General features: G+C 36.6%; 3 protein-coding genes across 3 annotated transcripts in view; all 3 read left to right on the top strand.

Annotated features, from left to right (window-relative positions):
* The first annotated feature begins 1,894 nt into the window (after positions 1-1,894).
* Positions 1,895-8,800, top strand: katnbl1 (katanin p80 subunit B-like 1). The gene is made up of 10 exons (XM_044105745.1): positions 1,895-2,099; positions 2,598-2,722; positions 2,855-2,892; positions 4,542-4,812; positions 4,891-5,006; positions 5,087-5,137; positions 5,833-5,922; positions 6,672-6,776; positions 8,045-8,138; positions 8,257-8,800. The coding sequence occupies exons 2-10, from the start codon at positions 2,609-2,611 to the stop codon at positions 8,287-8,289; spliced, it is 912 nt and encodes a 303-aa protein (XP_043961680.1). The 5' UTR covers positions 1,895-2,099; positions 2,598-2,608; the 3' UTR covers positions 8,290-8,800.
* Positions 8,801-9,458: 658 nt separating this feature from the next.
* emc7b (ER membrane protein complex subunit 7b) lies at positions 9,459-13,196 on the top strand. The gene is made up of 5 exons (XM_044105743.1): positions 9,459-9,839; positions 10,745-10,864; positions 10,945-11,083; positions 11,320-11,400; positions 12,377-13,196. The coding sequence occupies exons 1-5, from the start codon at positions 9,607-9,609 to the stop codon at positions 12,533-12,535; spliced, it is 732 nt and encodes a 243-aa protein (XP_043961678.1). The 5' UTR covers positions 9,459-9,606; the 3' UTR covers positions 12,536-13,196.
* Positions 13,197-14,323: 1,127 nt separating this feature from the next.
* Positions 14,324-15,477, top strand: part of aven (apoptosis, caspase activation inhibitor) — a 50,101-nt gene continuing 48,947 nt past the window's right edge. The window contains exon 1 of the mRNA XM_044105742.1: positions 14,324-14,816. The gene's annotated coding sequence lies outside the window, so the exon portion shown is untranslated. The remainder of the gene's footprint in view (positions 14,817-15,477) is intronic.

Here is a 15,477-nt window from a genome sequence, read left to right as displayed (position 1 = left end):
CAGAATTATTGGTCATGTTTTTCAGAAAGTTGTAGTTGATTTCTTTGAGCATCGTTTAAATAACAGTTTCTTTCACTCAGAGCCGGAAGAGATTTTTTCTGCTCTCGCAAACGTCCTGCTTAGCAGTAAGCACATCCTGCTAAAAGAGACTAAACACCCTTTCACAAGTATGGAGGGGATTTTCTGCACCTCAGCCAAGTTCCAGCTTAAATTTCAAACAGCCACAGACTCCAGCAAACACTTTGCTTTTATCTGGGTGAAACCTTGTAATGCAAATCCTTCCTTGCTGATGTAAATCTGATAATGCTCTCAGTCTCTTTGTGGGTGGTTGTTTTTATCTGAGAAGATCAGACATTGAAATCTTTCCAAGTTATTACTTAAAATGTTCCCAATAAGACTAAAGGGAGTTGGAATAAACAAGGTTTGTTGTGATATAATTAATTTCAGAACTGCAAAAGAATGGCCAGAAAATGTTGAAAGATTTTTTTACAACCTTATAAAATTATTGATTTAGGTTCTACTTTTTTATTTGAGCCCATTCACAACCTGCTTTTACCTAATCTCATCAAAAGTCATCAGTAAAAATGCCTGAAATCTTGAAAAAGCTCCAGTTACCCTTTCAGATCCCGTCACTGTCATCTGCAGGACCCTCTGGTTTGCTATTTTTCAGTGTAATCAATAACTTTTGATGTTTTGCTGTTATTTGTTACAAAACTCCCACTGAAATAAAACAAGCACCTCTTATTCTAAATAACTTACAGTTAAAAATGTCACTAAAAATGCTTAGAGAAGTAGAGTTGTTCTAAATATCTTCCATTATTGGTCTCAGACAAAATGGAAATCAAACGACTTGGACTCTTAGTGCACCACAGATTAAGCTAAGAAAAACTATAATCAAATATAGACATTTGTTTTGGAATATTGATCAGTTTGTCTCAAAAGAGAAACTCATAATTTGGTGTTTTTGTGTCTGTATATGCAGCTGGATGCTGATCACGATCAGCTACAGATTACCAGAAATGTTCATTTTTGTGGTTGTCTGGAGACAGAAACGTCCGCATTTTAAATGTGCAAGTTTCTCCAAAACAAAGCCTTGTCTGTGTGCGTTGCTTTATTTTCAATTCTTCCAGTATATGTTGGCTGGACTTTACATGTGTTACCATAATTAATGAACCGTTAAACCTTCCAAAGAAAATTAGGTCACTGGTTTGTTATTGTTCCTATTGTCTTTGAATTAAGAGAATCAAAATGTCTGGCATCCAGATCATGAATAAAATAAGAATATGATCTATTCTGGGGAGAATTTCAGATATTTCTATGCTAATACTTAGAAGGAGGAGCAAGGAGCTTCTTTGTAGGACATTGAAGGTAAGTATCTTTAGCTTATAGAGTTATGTTTTGAAGATACCCATTAGTTTAATAGAAAATGCATAAGTTATCTAAGGTAACATTAGTTGCTGAAAGATTATTATATAACGTTTCATAGTCTAATTTTTCATGGCCCTCGGTCTAGCTTACATCCTTTTATATCAGCATTAATAATAAAACAATAAAAATAAATACACAAAATGTGTTGGAAGACTGTTTGGCGGCTGACTGAGAACATGAGAAAGTTGGAGAAGGACTGATTCTCTGTCATTACAAACAAAACAGAAAACTGTAAGAAGAAACCCACACAAGACCAGGTTTATTTATTTTTTTATTTTAGAATTTTGTAACTATTGTTTTATCAACAGCTGTCGATTAAACTGAAAGTTACAACTTTGACATTATCATGAGTCGTTTTATTTAGAAATCGCTCTACCTTTACGAAGCTGCAGTGCAGACTACCTACCACATGATGGCGCCATAGCGTGGCGTTACAAATGCTTGTTTGTCAACGTCCACCAGTTGTCGCTAAAACTACCCAAACTCCATTCCTTTCTTTGCCAAAATCAATCCCACAATCCCGCACACCGGTGGTGTATTCATTTGAATGGTTAAACCGTGAGGCGTTAACATCGAGGTGGAGTTTTCGGTCTGAGTTTAACCAGTTTTTCACTTTTATTTTTGGATTTGCGCATCTGAGGAGCCCTTACTACACTCTACAAAATGAGTTGGTTGGTATTCAATCCCCCGATGTAAATGGTGAAAACAGTAGCTTGTCGGAATTACCATTTGTTTTTATGTGAAGCCATATGTTCCCTGAAGGTGGCGAGGCTAACCTGTTAGCTAGCTAGCTCGTAGCAGCGGCCCAGCTCGTCACTTTTAACGTCTCCGTGTTTTCTTCGCAGTTGAGCTAAATGCTAAAAGTTAAAGCCACTTGTAACGTCAGTTGGGTAGTATTAAATTGCCGTTTTATCAGTTAATGTTCACTTCCTTACATGGCCTGTTTTCATGTATATGAAAGCTAGAAATGTATTCTGAACTTTAATTTCGACTTTTGTTGCAGCTTAACGAGTCTATATCGGGAAACGCCTATTTAATTAAAACATTTACACTTGGATTTATCTTTTAAAACATTCTTAGTTGATGCTGTGTTAAAAGATAGCCTTAATGTTGGTTGCCAGCTCCGGATATACGAGTTTATACTACCAATGATTATGTTTGTTCAACAGTGTCCCTTATTATGGCAGCTGGCAACCATTGTAAGCATCGGGAAGTCTTTAAGGTCATCTGCAATAAATCCAATGGCTTTCTGCGGTCCTGCCTGTATGTTTCTACTGAAAAGAACATGAAGCAGGTATGAATACCAAGAACTCTGGTTTAATGCATGAAATACAGTAAATTTGTGTGTTAAGTCCTGGTGAAGTGAAGTGTAGATCAGTGGTTTCTAGTAGTGGTAGTGCCCTCATCCCCTATCCTTTTGTTTTAGGTGGATTTTATTAATAAGGAAGAATTAGATAAGGACAGGTGAGTCTCTAATTTCACATCCGTGGGGTTTATCCAAATATAATCATTCTCTCACCATCCCACAGATTAGTCCCTCTTCGCCCTGGAATATTACAGGTAGACCTCAAGAAATTAGAATATCATCAAATTTTTAAGTGATTGAAATAAAAAAATGTAGCATTCATATGTTTCATAATCTTTAAATGTGGAATTGAATAGTTCAAGATAATTTCTATTATTGATTTCACCTTATCAAAACACAACATTCAGTATTTAAAAAATTTGGTGTACATTTTTGATTTGCTATATCCAAGTCTATTCATTCAAATTATGTGGAAGGAAATTGGTAGAAAAAGATGTAGAAGCAACAGGGACCGCTAGAAATTTGAGAATATTTTTGAAGTTAAGTCCATTCAAATGGGTAGATTCATAAGACATGGATTGTGACTGACTTGAGTCCATTGTAAACATAAACTCTAGATAAAAATCCATTCGGTTACTGGAAAATAATTACATGTATTTTGATCCAAACAACACAGTTTTGTGGAAAAGTTACAACTGGATCCATTTGAAGTTTAGGAAAAGAAATAACTTCAATGTAATCTTTTAATGAGTTTACAAGAGTAACATTTTTTGAGACAATCTCAACACGCATCAACACATATATTACTGACAAAGTACTGAATACTAGGGTTTTCCTACTGAATTATAAGCCTGGCGGGCCACCAGGCCCCCACCAGGCGTAGCATTGTTAATTTATATTAGGTTTTTTACATTTTTTGCCTTTTTTAAGACTTTATAGTTGGTGTCTAGGTATGAATCTTCCAGTTGTCCAAAAATGCACAACTATCAATTAATAGTTTCAAATTTCCTGTCAACTTTAAATATTTTTTAACTCAAAAACATGACGGCCAGCTGGACAGCTGCCCTAGCGCCCTGAGCACCGGGCTAAGTAAGTTTTCTGGGGGAAAACCTGTACAGGCATACATTTGAAAAGGCTGACATTTCTGTATATATTAAAAAAAAAATTTTCTTTTTCTGCAACCTTTTGTTAAATAAAACCCATTTAGAACCATCAATTTTATGGGCTTTTAAATTTTGAGAACCAATTTCCTGTAGTAGATATTTGTCATTTTTAAACAGTCCCCATTTTATTTCTGTTTCTAGACTCCAACATAAGGACAAACATTAAACTTTTGCCAAAAACTAATGGGTAAAAATTTCTTCTTTGGAAATGATAAAATATACCTCAAAATCTTGAACTCACAAGAAAAATAGATCCCCATAAAAATATGCGAACAAACATGAAAAAAATTCCACGAACAAACAGCTAAAACTTAATATTTAAATCTTTATTTTAAAAAGATTCACATATTAAGTCTTAATAATGGTTTGGCCATTTTTAGTCAAAGTTCTTAAGAAGGTCTGAATTGCAGCAGATTGAAGATTCCTGGTTTTGGGTGGGCTAATAAAGCTGAATTTTGTGTTTTCATTAGTCATTGGTCATAATCTAGAATTAATATAGTTAATTTTCAGTGATATTCTAATTGATTGAGATGCACCTGTAAGTCATCTTCCCATTCCATCAACACAAAATGTTTGTGGCTTTGAATCTCACTTCCTGATTGAACCACCGCTGCTTTGGCCCATCTTGGTGTTTCTCCCCTCAGATTCCAGGTGCATCACAGAGTGCAGAGTCCAGGCAAAACACAGCGCCCGTTGCCTTGCAAGAGGAGGAGTTGTTCATCGGTGGAGGTGGGCGCAAAGCTGCTCCGAAGGTCATCAAATGTAGGCCGTCTCCGTGGCCCCGGCATGGCCAACAAGGAAAATGAGGTGACATGCTCCGATGACGTGCGGGGCGTTCACTCCGGGCCGCCGCTGAACCCTACTGAAGCTTCCAAGATGGCAGGGGCCAGCTCCAAGTACGCGGACTTTACCGAGGTGAGAAACAGACTTTTAAAAGAACGTTCACAGTCTTGGTTTTTCTCTTACACGCAATTGTTTTTTATCTTTCACAAGTTATCAAAGGACCATGAGGCTATGACCCACATTCTCTTTGGAAGAGATCTCCGACTTAAAGTAGCTCTGACACTATGGCGAAGAAATGCCAGCGAGCTGGTGTCCTACCTTATAAGGTAAATTATATCGTATTATTTGGTGTTTTGGGCTTTTTCTCAAACCATGTGACTCATTTTTAGTTGTTTTTGCTCCTCAGAATACAAGACACAGGAGTGCTGCTTGACTGCTTGCCTGTTTTAACTAACAAGTGAGTTACATTTCATTTTTATTGCCCAGCTGTTAAATTTGTAAGTTTTTTTGTTTTTGTTTTTTTCGCAACTGGTGGTTTTAAAACGTAACATGTCAGTGATAGGATTATACAGCTGAAGCCATAAGTTTACATACAGAAAATAAAGATGCATACACAATTTTTTTCTCACTTTCTGAAGCTAAATTAGACCAAATTTTTTTCTGGTTTTGTCAGTCAGAATTGCTAAAATAATTTCTATTTGGTAAATGTTAGAAAACTTATTGAGATTTCTTTTGTGTGACTATTTTTGAATATATTACATATCAGGGAAATTTCTTTTAAACTTCTGGTTTCAACTGTACCTTGTCAGTATATATTATAACTATGTTAATACAAATAAAAACATGTAAATATCAATAAATACCACTATAAGTGACAAAAATCAATGTAATTTTTAGTGATCTCAACTTTTTTTTCTTTATTTTATTTAAATATCAGTTGTATTGTATTATTTTATGGCTGAACTGAATGTATAATGTAAATAGTTGCTGAAGAGAGTCTACTTCTTTACTGAAATAAAGTATTTTACTTTTCTGCCTCTCCTACAGAAAATTAAAGTGTACAATCATTAATTCCCCTTCAGTCAACTGTGAATCATTATCCATCATCCATCCATTCATTATTTATGCTTCTTTTTTTCTGATTTTTATTAGCCTTCAAACTGAAGCACCATGTTTGTCACTTGGCTGCTGTGTTGACCTGCTGCCCCAAGTCAAAGTCATTCTTTCCAGCAAATATGAAGAGTAAGTTCCTCTGATATCGTCATTATTGTATCACCACATCCATCCAAGAAGTTTTAGTAGTTGTGATTTCTACCCTTGCTTCTCCCTCCTAACCATGTTGCAATAGAAATACTAGTTTTTGTGAAAAGGAGGAAGGTGACAATCTTGGACATATTTGGTCACTTTATTTTGTATCTTGGAGCATAAACTGAGAAAAATATTTTAATATAAGGGTGAAAATTTCTTAAGGACTTCAGAGACTGTTTTTCCTTCCATATCTGAGGAAACGCTGAAGCAGAAATTCCTTTCATTATAGTTTTTCAGTTCCACTTAAGAGAGTATGACAACATAAACTGCTGTATTAAAACACTTATTCAGTGTTTTTAATACACCAACTCATTATGCATAGAATATGATGTTGTGCGCAAGTAAAAATATAAAACTGATGTCTTTTTAATGTTGCCAAAAATGATGACAGGCAGAGGATGACTAAAGTAAAGGAGTCATACTTTCTGTTCACCACAATGCTACCTGCTCTTTTCTAATTTGGTCCAGGAAAAAACTTAGTCCCTCCAGTGAAAACGCCACAATTATTTCCCTGAAAAATTTGTTTTTAGATCTGCCTTGAGCTAATTCTGCTTGCCGTTACAGAACCAGAGGGGGCGCTCTTCTTCTTACATTATACAAACCTGTTGTTTACATCCCAGTCATTCAAAAACCAGTCAGGCCTAACTACTGCAGTTATCTTTTCTTTTTCTTTTTTTTGACAGACACATAACAGTGGCTTTACGCTGGGTTCAGTCCGTCATCAGGAAATGGTGGCCTGAACTTTCCAAAGCCGAGAAGAGACTGCGGGACAGTTGTTCAGAGGACAGGTTGGTGTTGCATGCTGATTACCATCTTAAAGAATCTCCAAAGTTGAACCTTTGATCGTCTTGTGACGCTCATATTTCAGAATGAGCGAGGATTTCTTGTGGCCTTTAAGGTGGTTGGCTTTAATGTTGTTACCGATTAATGTTCAACTTAATATCTCAGATTTATCACAACTAAATCTACATTTAGCTTTGTTGACGACAGCAGCTGAGTGTAGAATAAAATGAAATGTGTTCAGCTGAAATTAGTGCTTTCCTTAGTCCATACTAAAAGACAGGGTCAAGACTTTGCTGTGTGCACTTTAAAAAAAAAAACTATCCAGATGTTTTTGGCAATACGTTTTTTTTGGTGTCTAGAAAATTTGTTGTTTCAAAAACCTCTGGAATGTATCGTCACATAAAGATTAACACCTGTCTTAACAACAAGCACTGCCCCTCACCTGGCAACCGCAGGAAAGCCCATCCTGTCGCCTAGCAACCAGAGCTGAGCTTCAGGATGTTTGGTCAGCAGATTAAACCACTGTACAATGGCTGCTGGAAAAGACAAGTGTTTTGTTGTTGACTTACCATCCCAAAATCACTGACTAAATTTTTGTTGGTGGTGCAGAAGGCTCTACTAATGCTTTTCAAAGATGTAGGATCGTATAACTGTGCATCTGTTTGCAGCCATTTTCACGTGTGAGTGTAAATGCTGATTTTTAGAGCAACGTACTTGGATTTAAAGTGATAAGAGGCCCAAAAACAGCTAATTCTGAAAGAAGCTTAATAGTATATGGAAATCTGATTGTCTAAGAATTATTCTGTGTAAAAAAATTATTAAACATGTTTTGCAGGCCTATTCTAACCCTATTAAAGGAGGCATAATGGGTCGTCTTCCAAGGTTTCTCTCAGAAAACTTGCTAAGCCTGGTGGTTGAGCTCTAGGGCAGTCATTCACCCAGCAGCTTGTTGTGTTTTTGAGTTAAAAAATGTTTAAAGTAAATGGGAAATTTGTAAATATCACTTGATAATTATGTATTATTAAAAGTGGAAGATTATTACCTGTCTTAAAAAATGCAAACATTTTAAAAAGACTTTAAAAAAGCAATGCTTAGCCTGGTGGGGGCGCAAGTAAAGCCTGGTGGCCTGCCAGACTTATAATACATCAGGGAAAACCATGCCTTTAAGTTTGTAAGTTCTGGTAGTTTTCCAAGTCCTAGTTAAAGTATTGGTTGGTGTTGGCAGTTGTCAGCCTGTATGAACCACTAGATAACGCTTTAGTGTTTGTTTCAGGAATGTCGATGTCATGAAGCAGCGACTAAAGGACTTGTGGAAGGAAGGATCTCGATTATGTTTGGTTTCAGGATCAGTGGGAGAGCTGGCGAACGTAAGTTTCTTCAACTGCCGTCTCTGGATATTTTTATTCAGTTTTAATATTGTTTAATGATTTTTTTTTTTAAATAGAGTTTAATTAATTATCATACTCTCTCTCATTTGTATTCCAGACCATAGACTCTCATCTCTCTCAACTGCCCTGACAGTTAATAAATGTAGCACTCTGAAGCATGTGACCACTACTGCTGATCATGGCTCTATTTTGAACTGACAATGTTTGCTAGAGAAATGGACTGGTTCACTCTGCGGACACTCCAACCTCTTAATTGGGACTGAACTTGATCATTCAGACAAATCTCCTCAGCTAGAGCTGGGGACTCCTCTGGAGGAGGGCAGCAAGCCTGCACAGAAAATGACTGCTTCACATTGAAGTGGATCGTCTTGTGAAGGGGCATGTTTAGTGGACCTCATAAGACCTGCTGTTAAGATGCTCTATGAAGTGCCAATGTCTTTGTCTCTCACTAAACCACTTGTCTTTTAAATGCCCTGTTTTCTTCTTCTTCTGTGTGCCTGGTTTCTTTGGAATCAGGAACTTGAATCTCCAAGAGTCTTTAAGTTATTAGTTGTCTTGCCTCTTCATGTTTTGTTTGACCAACAAATGTCCAAATAAGTGATTCTTTTAATTTTCTTTTAAATAAATTTCCTAAAAAAATACAGTATTGCTTTTCTTCTCACAATGGTTTGTCTACTCATTTTTGTTGAACCAGTCTTCTGTGACATTCAACAGCAGTTTTCATCATATTGGATATCTCCTCTCTTGTCAAGTATGATTGTAACGCTAGAAAAAAACTGATTGGTCCGCCTTGAGAAAAAGAAAACGTGCAGTTTGTGGTGACAGTTTTGGACAAATCAGCAAAAATATTCTCAAAGACAAGTTATAGACAGAGTAAATGCAATTTTAAATCTCTAAACTTAAACTAGAACAATTATTACGGAATGTTTACACTTTAGTAGGTGGAAGTGCAATGAAAGGATATTATATTGTCTCCACCAATCCTGGGCAATTAGACACATTTTACATGTCTAACATAACAATCATCAATGATGGATTAATAAAAAATAATAATTCTGAAATTCTTGCTTTTTTTCTTCAGTCAGGGGCTACCCCTAGCCGCTTAATCCTGACCGCTACAGGAGATCTTTCTTGCCAACAGCATTTACCACTCTAAGGGAAATTATTTAATGTGAGTTACAATACAACTTGAATTTATCTCTGTGATTATAAAATTATTTTTTAATTGAATGTAGTTATTATAGTAAGGGCAATAAATAAAACGGTGATTTAAAAAAAAAAAAAAAGCATTGGTACCAAAATTTGCATATCGCTTTTCCGGATGTGACGTCACTTCCCCGCAGAGACAGCTGATGTTAAAATAATCGCTTCTCCCACAACCTGCCATCATATACATGTCACTGCGAAGTTTATTTGAGTTCGCTTTAGTTTAACAACAACGGACAGCATGTCGCAGAGGGGAAGCATGCCGCTGTTGTGGATTTTCATTCAGGCCAGCCTCGTCCTGGTTAGCTGTTTCACCGACATGGAAACGGGGCCTGGTGCAGGCGTATCGACGCAACCGAACGGAGATAAGTTCAAAATCGAGGGAAGAGCGATTGTTCCTGGCGTGAAAACGCAAGACTGGGTCTCTACGGCCAGAGTCTTGGTAGAGGGCGAGGAGTATGTGGGGTTTTTAAGGTAAGAAATCACCAAAGACGCTCCAGCGGTTAGCTTGTTTGCTAAGTGTTTAGCGTTAGCATTGCTGGTTAGCATCTCAAGATCAGCTGATCGCACGGTTGATGCCGAACACAAATAATGGCTTAAAACTGGTAGAGTACTTACAGATTAATACACCTGGATGTAGCTATATTAACCATGTACAAGAATTTGGTTAATTTCGACATAAAGTGCACCTAAGGGCCGTATGCTAAATGCTAAGTGTGGGCCTCTTGAGAGTCGAGTCTGTTAACATAGTAACAGTTCAGCAATGTTTTATACAAAACATGACGGGTAATGGCTTCTTATTATACAAAAAAATTCTCTGAAAAGTTGTTTTCAAATATTGGAGTTAATGAGAATAACATGTTCACAGTTCATAACAATACAGTCCTTTCAATTTCTTTTTTTTATGGATATAAACCAAACACTCGTTTCCAGGTGTAGTTCTGTTTAGATTACTGCAGTTTCTCCTCATCCCATGGGAAGGAACACTGATTTTTCTAAAAATAATTTTCCCATATGTCACAACTCAAAATGACGTTATAGTCAGTTATAATTGAACACAACTATTAAATGTGCAATTAAATATTTACTGTCATACGTGCATGTCACCCCAGATACTACAACTGTCACTCTTGTACAGGCGGTTGGTGTCTTTCAGAAAGGTGTGTGTTCACACTACCCTTCAGTGTTATTTCACTCAACTATTTAGCATGTCTCCAACAAAAACACAATTTTGATGCTATATCTTTTTATTGCTTTAATATTGAGGATAAGCTGTGTTGTGGTTGCAGAATGTGTGATTTAAATCTGTTTTCAATAATATAGAAATCTTAAAAAATTACTGTATTACTTGCAAAAATGTTGCCCTTTTGTTCTTACAGAACTGATGGGAGTTTTGCAGTGAATGACATCCCTTCAGGATCTTATGTTGTGGAGGTTGTTACCCCTACATATAGATTTGAACCGGTTCGTGTTGATATCACTTCCAAGGGGAAAATGAGGTAAGGATTTACCATAATTTAAGCTAAGAAATACATTATTTACAACTGTAACCCATACTGAGGCCATGTCTCCTCCACAGGGCACGTCTTGTGAACTACATTAAGACTTCAGAGGTGATTCGTCAGCCTTACCCACTTCAGATCAGAGCCAGTGGTCCTCACAGTTACTTCATGAAGAGAGAAACTTGGGGCTGGACAGATTTCCTCATGAACCCGATGGTAATAAAACTAATTAGTGGCTCACTTAGAAATCTCAATATCTGGAAAGCAATACTAGATCTCAGGGCACATAAAAGGAATATTAAACTTGTTTACATTTCCTGTAAAATGAATTGTCACTACTTGTGATTTAGATCTTGTCATCTGCAGTTTACATATGAACCTGTTTAGACTTTCGTCAACACTGAATTGAGCTCCAGGTGAATTCCTCATTTAAATGTTTGTTGCTTATGCAGGTGATGATGATGGTTTTACCTCTGCTCATAATTGTTCTGCTGCCCAAAGTTGTCAACACCAACGACCCAGAGATGAGGAAGGTAAGGAACACTTTCAGGTCTCCGGTAGGGTGTTTATAATAAACAGCCTTTCTAACTGGTGTAAAAGGCATTGTGATGTTTAAATGTCGACCACATTATACTGAGTTGTAATGGAATAACTTTCTCTTAGAGAACTTTAAGGAATAAAATCCAGAAAAGATTGCAGGGTTTTTGAGTTTTTTATCTGATTCAGGTCAACAGTCAATTTCTTGTTTAACATTTATTTATTTTGCTTTGGAGGATAGGAGGAAGGCGTGATAACAGCAAAGAGAGAAAAGGGAAAGCAACAGTGCAGAACTGGCAGTAGGGACTTTGAATGTTAAAACCAGGACGGGTAAAGTTAGAGAGTTGGGCATGAAGCAGAGAAGAAGGGTGGCATAAGATCTGTCAGGAGACCAAATAGAAAGGTAGCAAGGCTAGAAGATGAGGAGCAGAGCTCTCATGGTTCTGCTTCAGTGTAGATGAAATGAGGAGTTTATTCAGAACTTTCTGGTTGTGAAAAGAGTTTCAGATAGACTGATGAACCTGAAGCTCAAAATTTTAAATAATCATGATCAGTATTCAGAGCACCTTATTTGACTTATTTTGCATAAATCTGACATGTGACTGACATAACACCTGCTATGAACTTGAATGACTCTTCATAAATGTTTACAACTGTTGTCATGAAGTGTCATTCAGTAAATAATGACCCATTTAATGCAAAGGTTCACTAAAACTGTGCATTGTTCACTAAATGACACTTTTAATGCAAAGTTAAATTAAAACCTGGATTAAAAGTAAATTAAAAGTGTCATTACAACACTTCATGACTTCAGTCATAAGTGCTCATGAAGACTCCTTCATGTTCATAACAGGTGTTTTGTTTATGACAGTCTTGTACACACGCCTTCAAACAAACGTTACCTCAGTGGGAAGCTACAGACGACTGAAGGATGTTAGTCTGTAGTTTCTTAAATCCCTTCCATGTTTGCAGGAAATGGAGCAGTCCATGAACATGCTGAACCCCAACCCTGAGCTTCCAGACGTCTCTGAGCTCATGACCAAGCTCTTCTCCGGCTCCAAGGGCTCCAGCAAGGCCGGCGGCAGCAGCGGCGGCAGCAAGGGCAGCAGGCCCGCAGCCAAACGGAGGTAGTACCGGACCAACCTGCTGGAACTGACTCACTACGTCAAACCAAGATTTTTCCAAGTGTCATTTCTCCCCTCCCCATTCACCTGGGTCTGTTGTACAGTTTTCTCCATCTGTAAATGTTCTGAGCACACCGTGGTTTCCAATATACTGTCTGAAACGGAGTTAAGTGTTTTTGGTTTCAAGCTGCACTGTGGAAAATGTTTGCTATAGCTATTATTCCTACTTCCTGTTTGTCTGTCCTACTTGTGTTGTTTTCCCACTGCTGCTAAATTCATCTAAAAAAAAAAAAGAGCCTATATACATATTCAGAGTTTTTCTTTTCCTGGAAAGTTTTGGTAATCCGACTGTGAATGAAATTGAAATTTAAGATGAGTTCTTATTTAAAATTATAGATAAATAAATTAAAATGCTATATAACCTTTTTATTTGAGAAGATCTGACTTGTTTGGGAGTAAACACATGACCTCATTCTATGAATTATTATAGTGCACTGTATGCTTACATACTGTACATGATGTGCCTGAGGTGTATAAATTAAAGCGACGGTGGTTGACAGGTTAGAGAGTAAAGGAGCTGTGGCTGGTTTTCCAGATCTGCAGAGTGTTGCTGGTTTTGCTTTTTAATAAAGTGGGAAGTAAAGTCAATATTAAAATCATTAACTCAGTCGTTTGTGTAAAATGTCCTTATTTCCTTTCTTCATATTTAAGATTTTCACATCATAATCTGATGTGAAAATCAGATATGATTTCTACTGAGGCGTAACCCACGTAACTTAATTTTGAAACATTCAATTCCTTTTTTTTAAAATCAGAAACTAAACATCGTGTTGCCCAAAATGCAACAGCATAGCATTTCTTTAACATACACTTGATTATTTGTAGCAAAACATGCATCTGCTGCTTTAAAAAATACTTTCAATACTGTGTTTAATTGATTAATAATTGAATAGCAATTACAGAATTTGAACCAAGTGAAGCAAACACTTTTACTTGAGGAGTACTAGGTAAAATATATTCACAAAGGTTCTTTTTTTATTTATTAAAAATGCAAAACCTATATCATTGTTTTATTTAAGTACAAAAAACATAGTTGGTGGTTAAATGTCTCATACACAAGTGGCTAGGGCTAGGCAATATGGCTGAAAAATGTATCACAATATTGGCATTCCTATCAGTCGACATTGATAATTATTGATTAGATTTTTGTATCAAATATCCAAAATACTGCTAAACTAGTGATGTGACCTTTCCTCTTTTATCTGCAATTTCTTCATGAGTTCTCATTTTCTCCATTCACCCCCATTTGCTTTATTTTTAAGCAGTTATGGGTATTTTGGGTATTTTAAACACAAACTAATCAGTAATTTTTTATATGAACTGAAATAAAATACACCCTGTCTCCCCTGTTTTTGTCTGTTTATTGTCTTCTCGGTATGGGGTGTACTGAAATAAATTTTGTTGTGATTTGGTACATTATCAAAAAAGCATTCATTAATTTTATCTTGATAAATTTTTTGGGTCATATTGCCCAGCCTTAGAGAAGATTATAAATATTTTTGACATTCTATTTCAATTAAAAATGTAATTAATAGAACATTGTTTTTCAAAAATTTTACTATTTTATCCTATATTTTTAATGATGCCCGACTTATTTAGTTATTGGTTGAATAAAACTGACTTGAAATCTAAATCTGCCTGGGTACAAATAATTTTGCCCCCAACCGTAATATTTTCCTACCTGGAAAAAAAAATTGCAGAAATAATGAACATGACATTCACGCTGTTGGGTCTTTATGAACGTCTGTCTGACTTTGTTTCTTTCTGCATTTATTTGGATTGTAAATGAAAAAGATCAGAGCAGCACAGATTCAGTCACAAATATATAAACGACAAAAAGCACAGAGTTTATAACTGCAAATTCAACAGTGACAGATTTACAGTTGGAGCAGTATCGACCCTTTGAGTGTGACGTCACTGCGTTCAGAACTCTTCCAGCTCCGCCATGATGGACGTCAAAACCACCAATGCGCTCCTTCAAAGCCGATCAAAAAAGCGCACATCTGGTAGCCTGATATCACTTTTATTAAGTCGATTTCGCAGTAAAAATGGTCACGGGTTGCTCCGCATTCGGCTGCACAAACAGACAAGGGTGAAAACCAAACTTGTCTTTTTATTTTGTAACTTTTAATGAGGAAAGATGCAGCGGCGATGAACAGCAGCCGTTAACCATAATGACTGTCAGCCCTCGGTGTAACCGCGGATTTGTAGTGAACACTATTTACAAGGTAAGCAGATTAACTTTTACAAACTTCACATGTAAGTATGATTAGAAAGATGATTATTATGTACGTGTGACCATTGGTAACCATGGAGACAGTGCCGCACCATCATGTAGCCTAGCAAGTATGGAAATAAGTGGTTAGCATCTAGTCTTTTCTACCTTTTTAAGGCTTCCTCTGTGTAAAGGGGAATCGTCGTTTATGACATAATCACATAAATTATGTGGTGTGAATCCAGGCAAAGTCGGTAATTTGATCAACACGTCAGGATGGAGGAGATATGTGTCGGTTTCTAAGCTAGCTGCTTCCAACTTTTGTAAATACCTCCGTCTATGATCCCCAACAAGACGTGTTACATTCACAGATAAATTATCTGAACTTGAACAAGTAGAAGCCATGAATAAACTGGCAAAAACAACTTTGGAAAACAATTTCAGTAGCTCTGTTTAACACTCCCGTCCCTCACTTCCGCCGTCCATCATGGCGCCTTGAACGATTTAGTGACGTAGTTGCAAAGGGTCAATATAAAATCACCATTCAAACAAATAAAGTCTTTTTTACATGATGGATACTAGTAGGGCTGTTATCATTAAATAATCTCACATGTACATTACTGTTCAACTACTGCTTTTTAAAATTAACAAAATGCACAAGTTAGCCCTTAAAC

The sequence above is a fragment of the Gambusia affinis genome, linkage group LG22 (assembly GCF_019740435.1).
Source record: "Gambusia affinis linkage group LG22, SWU_Gaff_1.0, whole genome shotgun sequence".
NCBI classification, from domain to species: domain Eukaryota; kingdom Metazoa; phylum Chordata; class Actinopteri; order Cyprinodontiformes; family Poeciliidae; genus Gambusia; species Gambusia affinis.
This window is presented reverse-complemented; position numbering and strand designations above follow the sequence as displayed.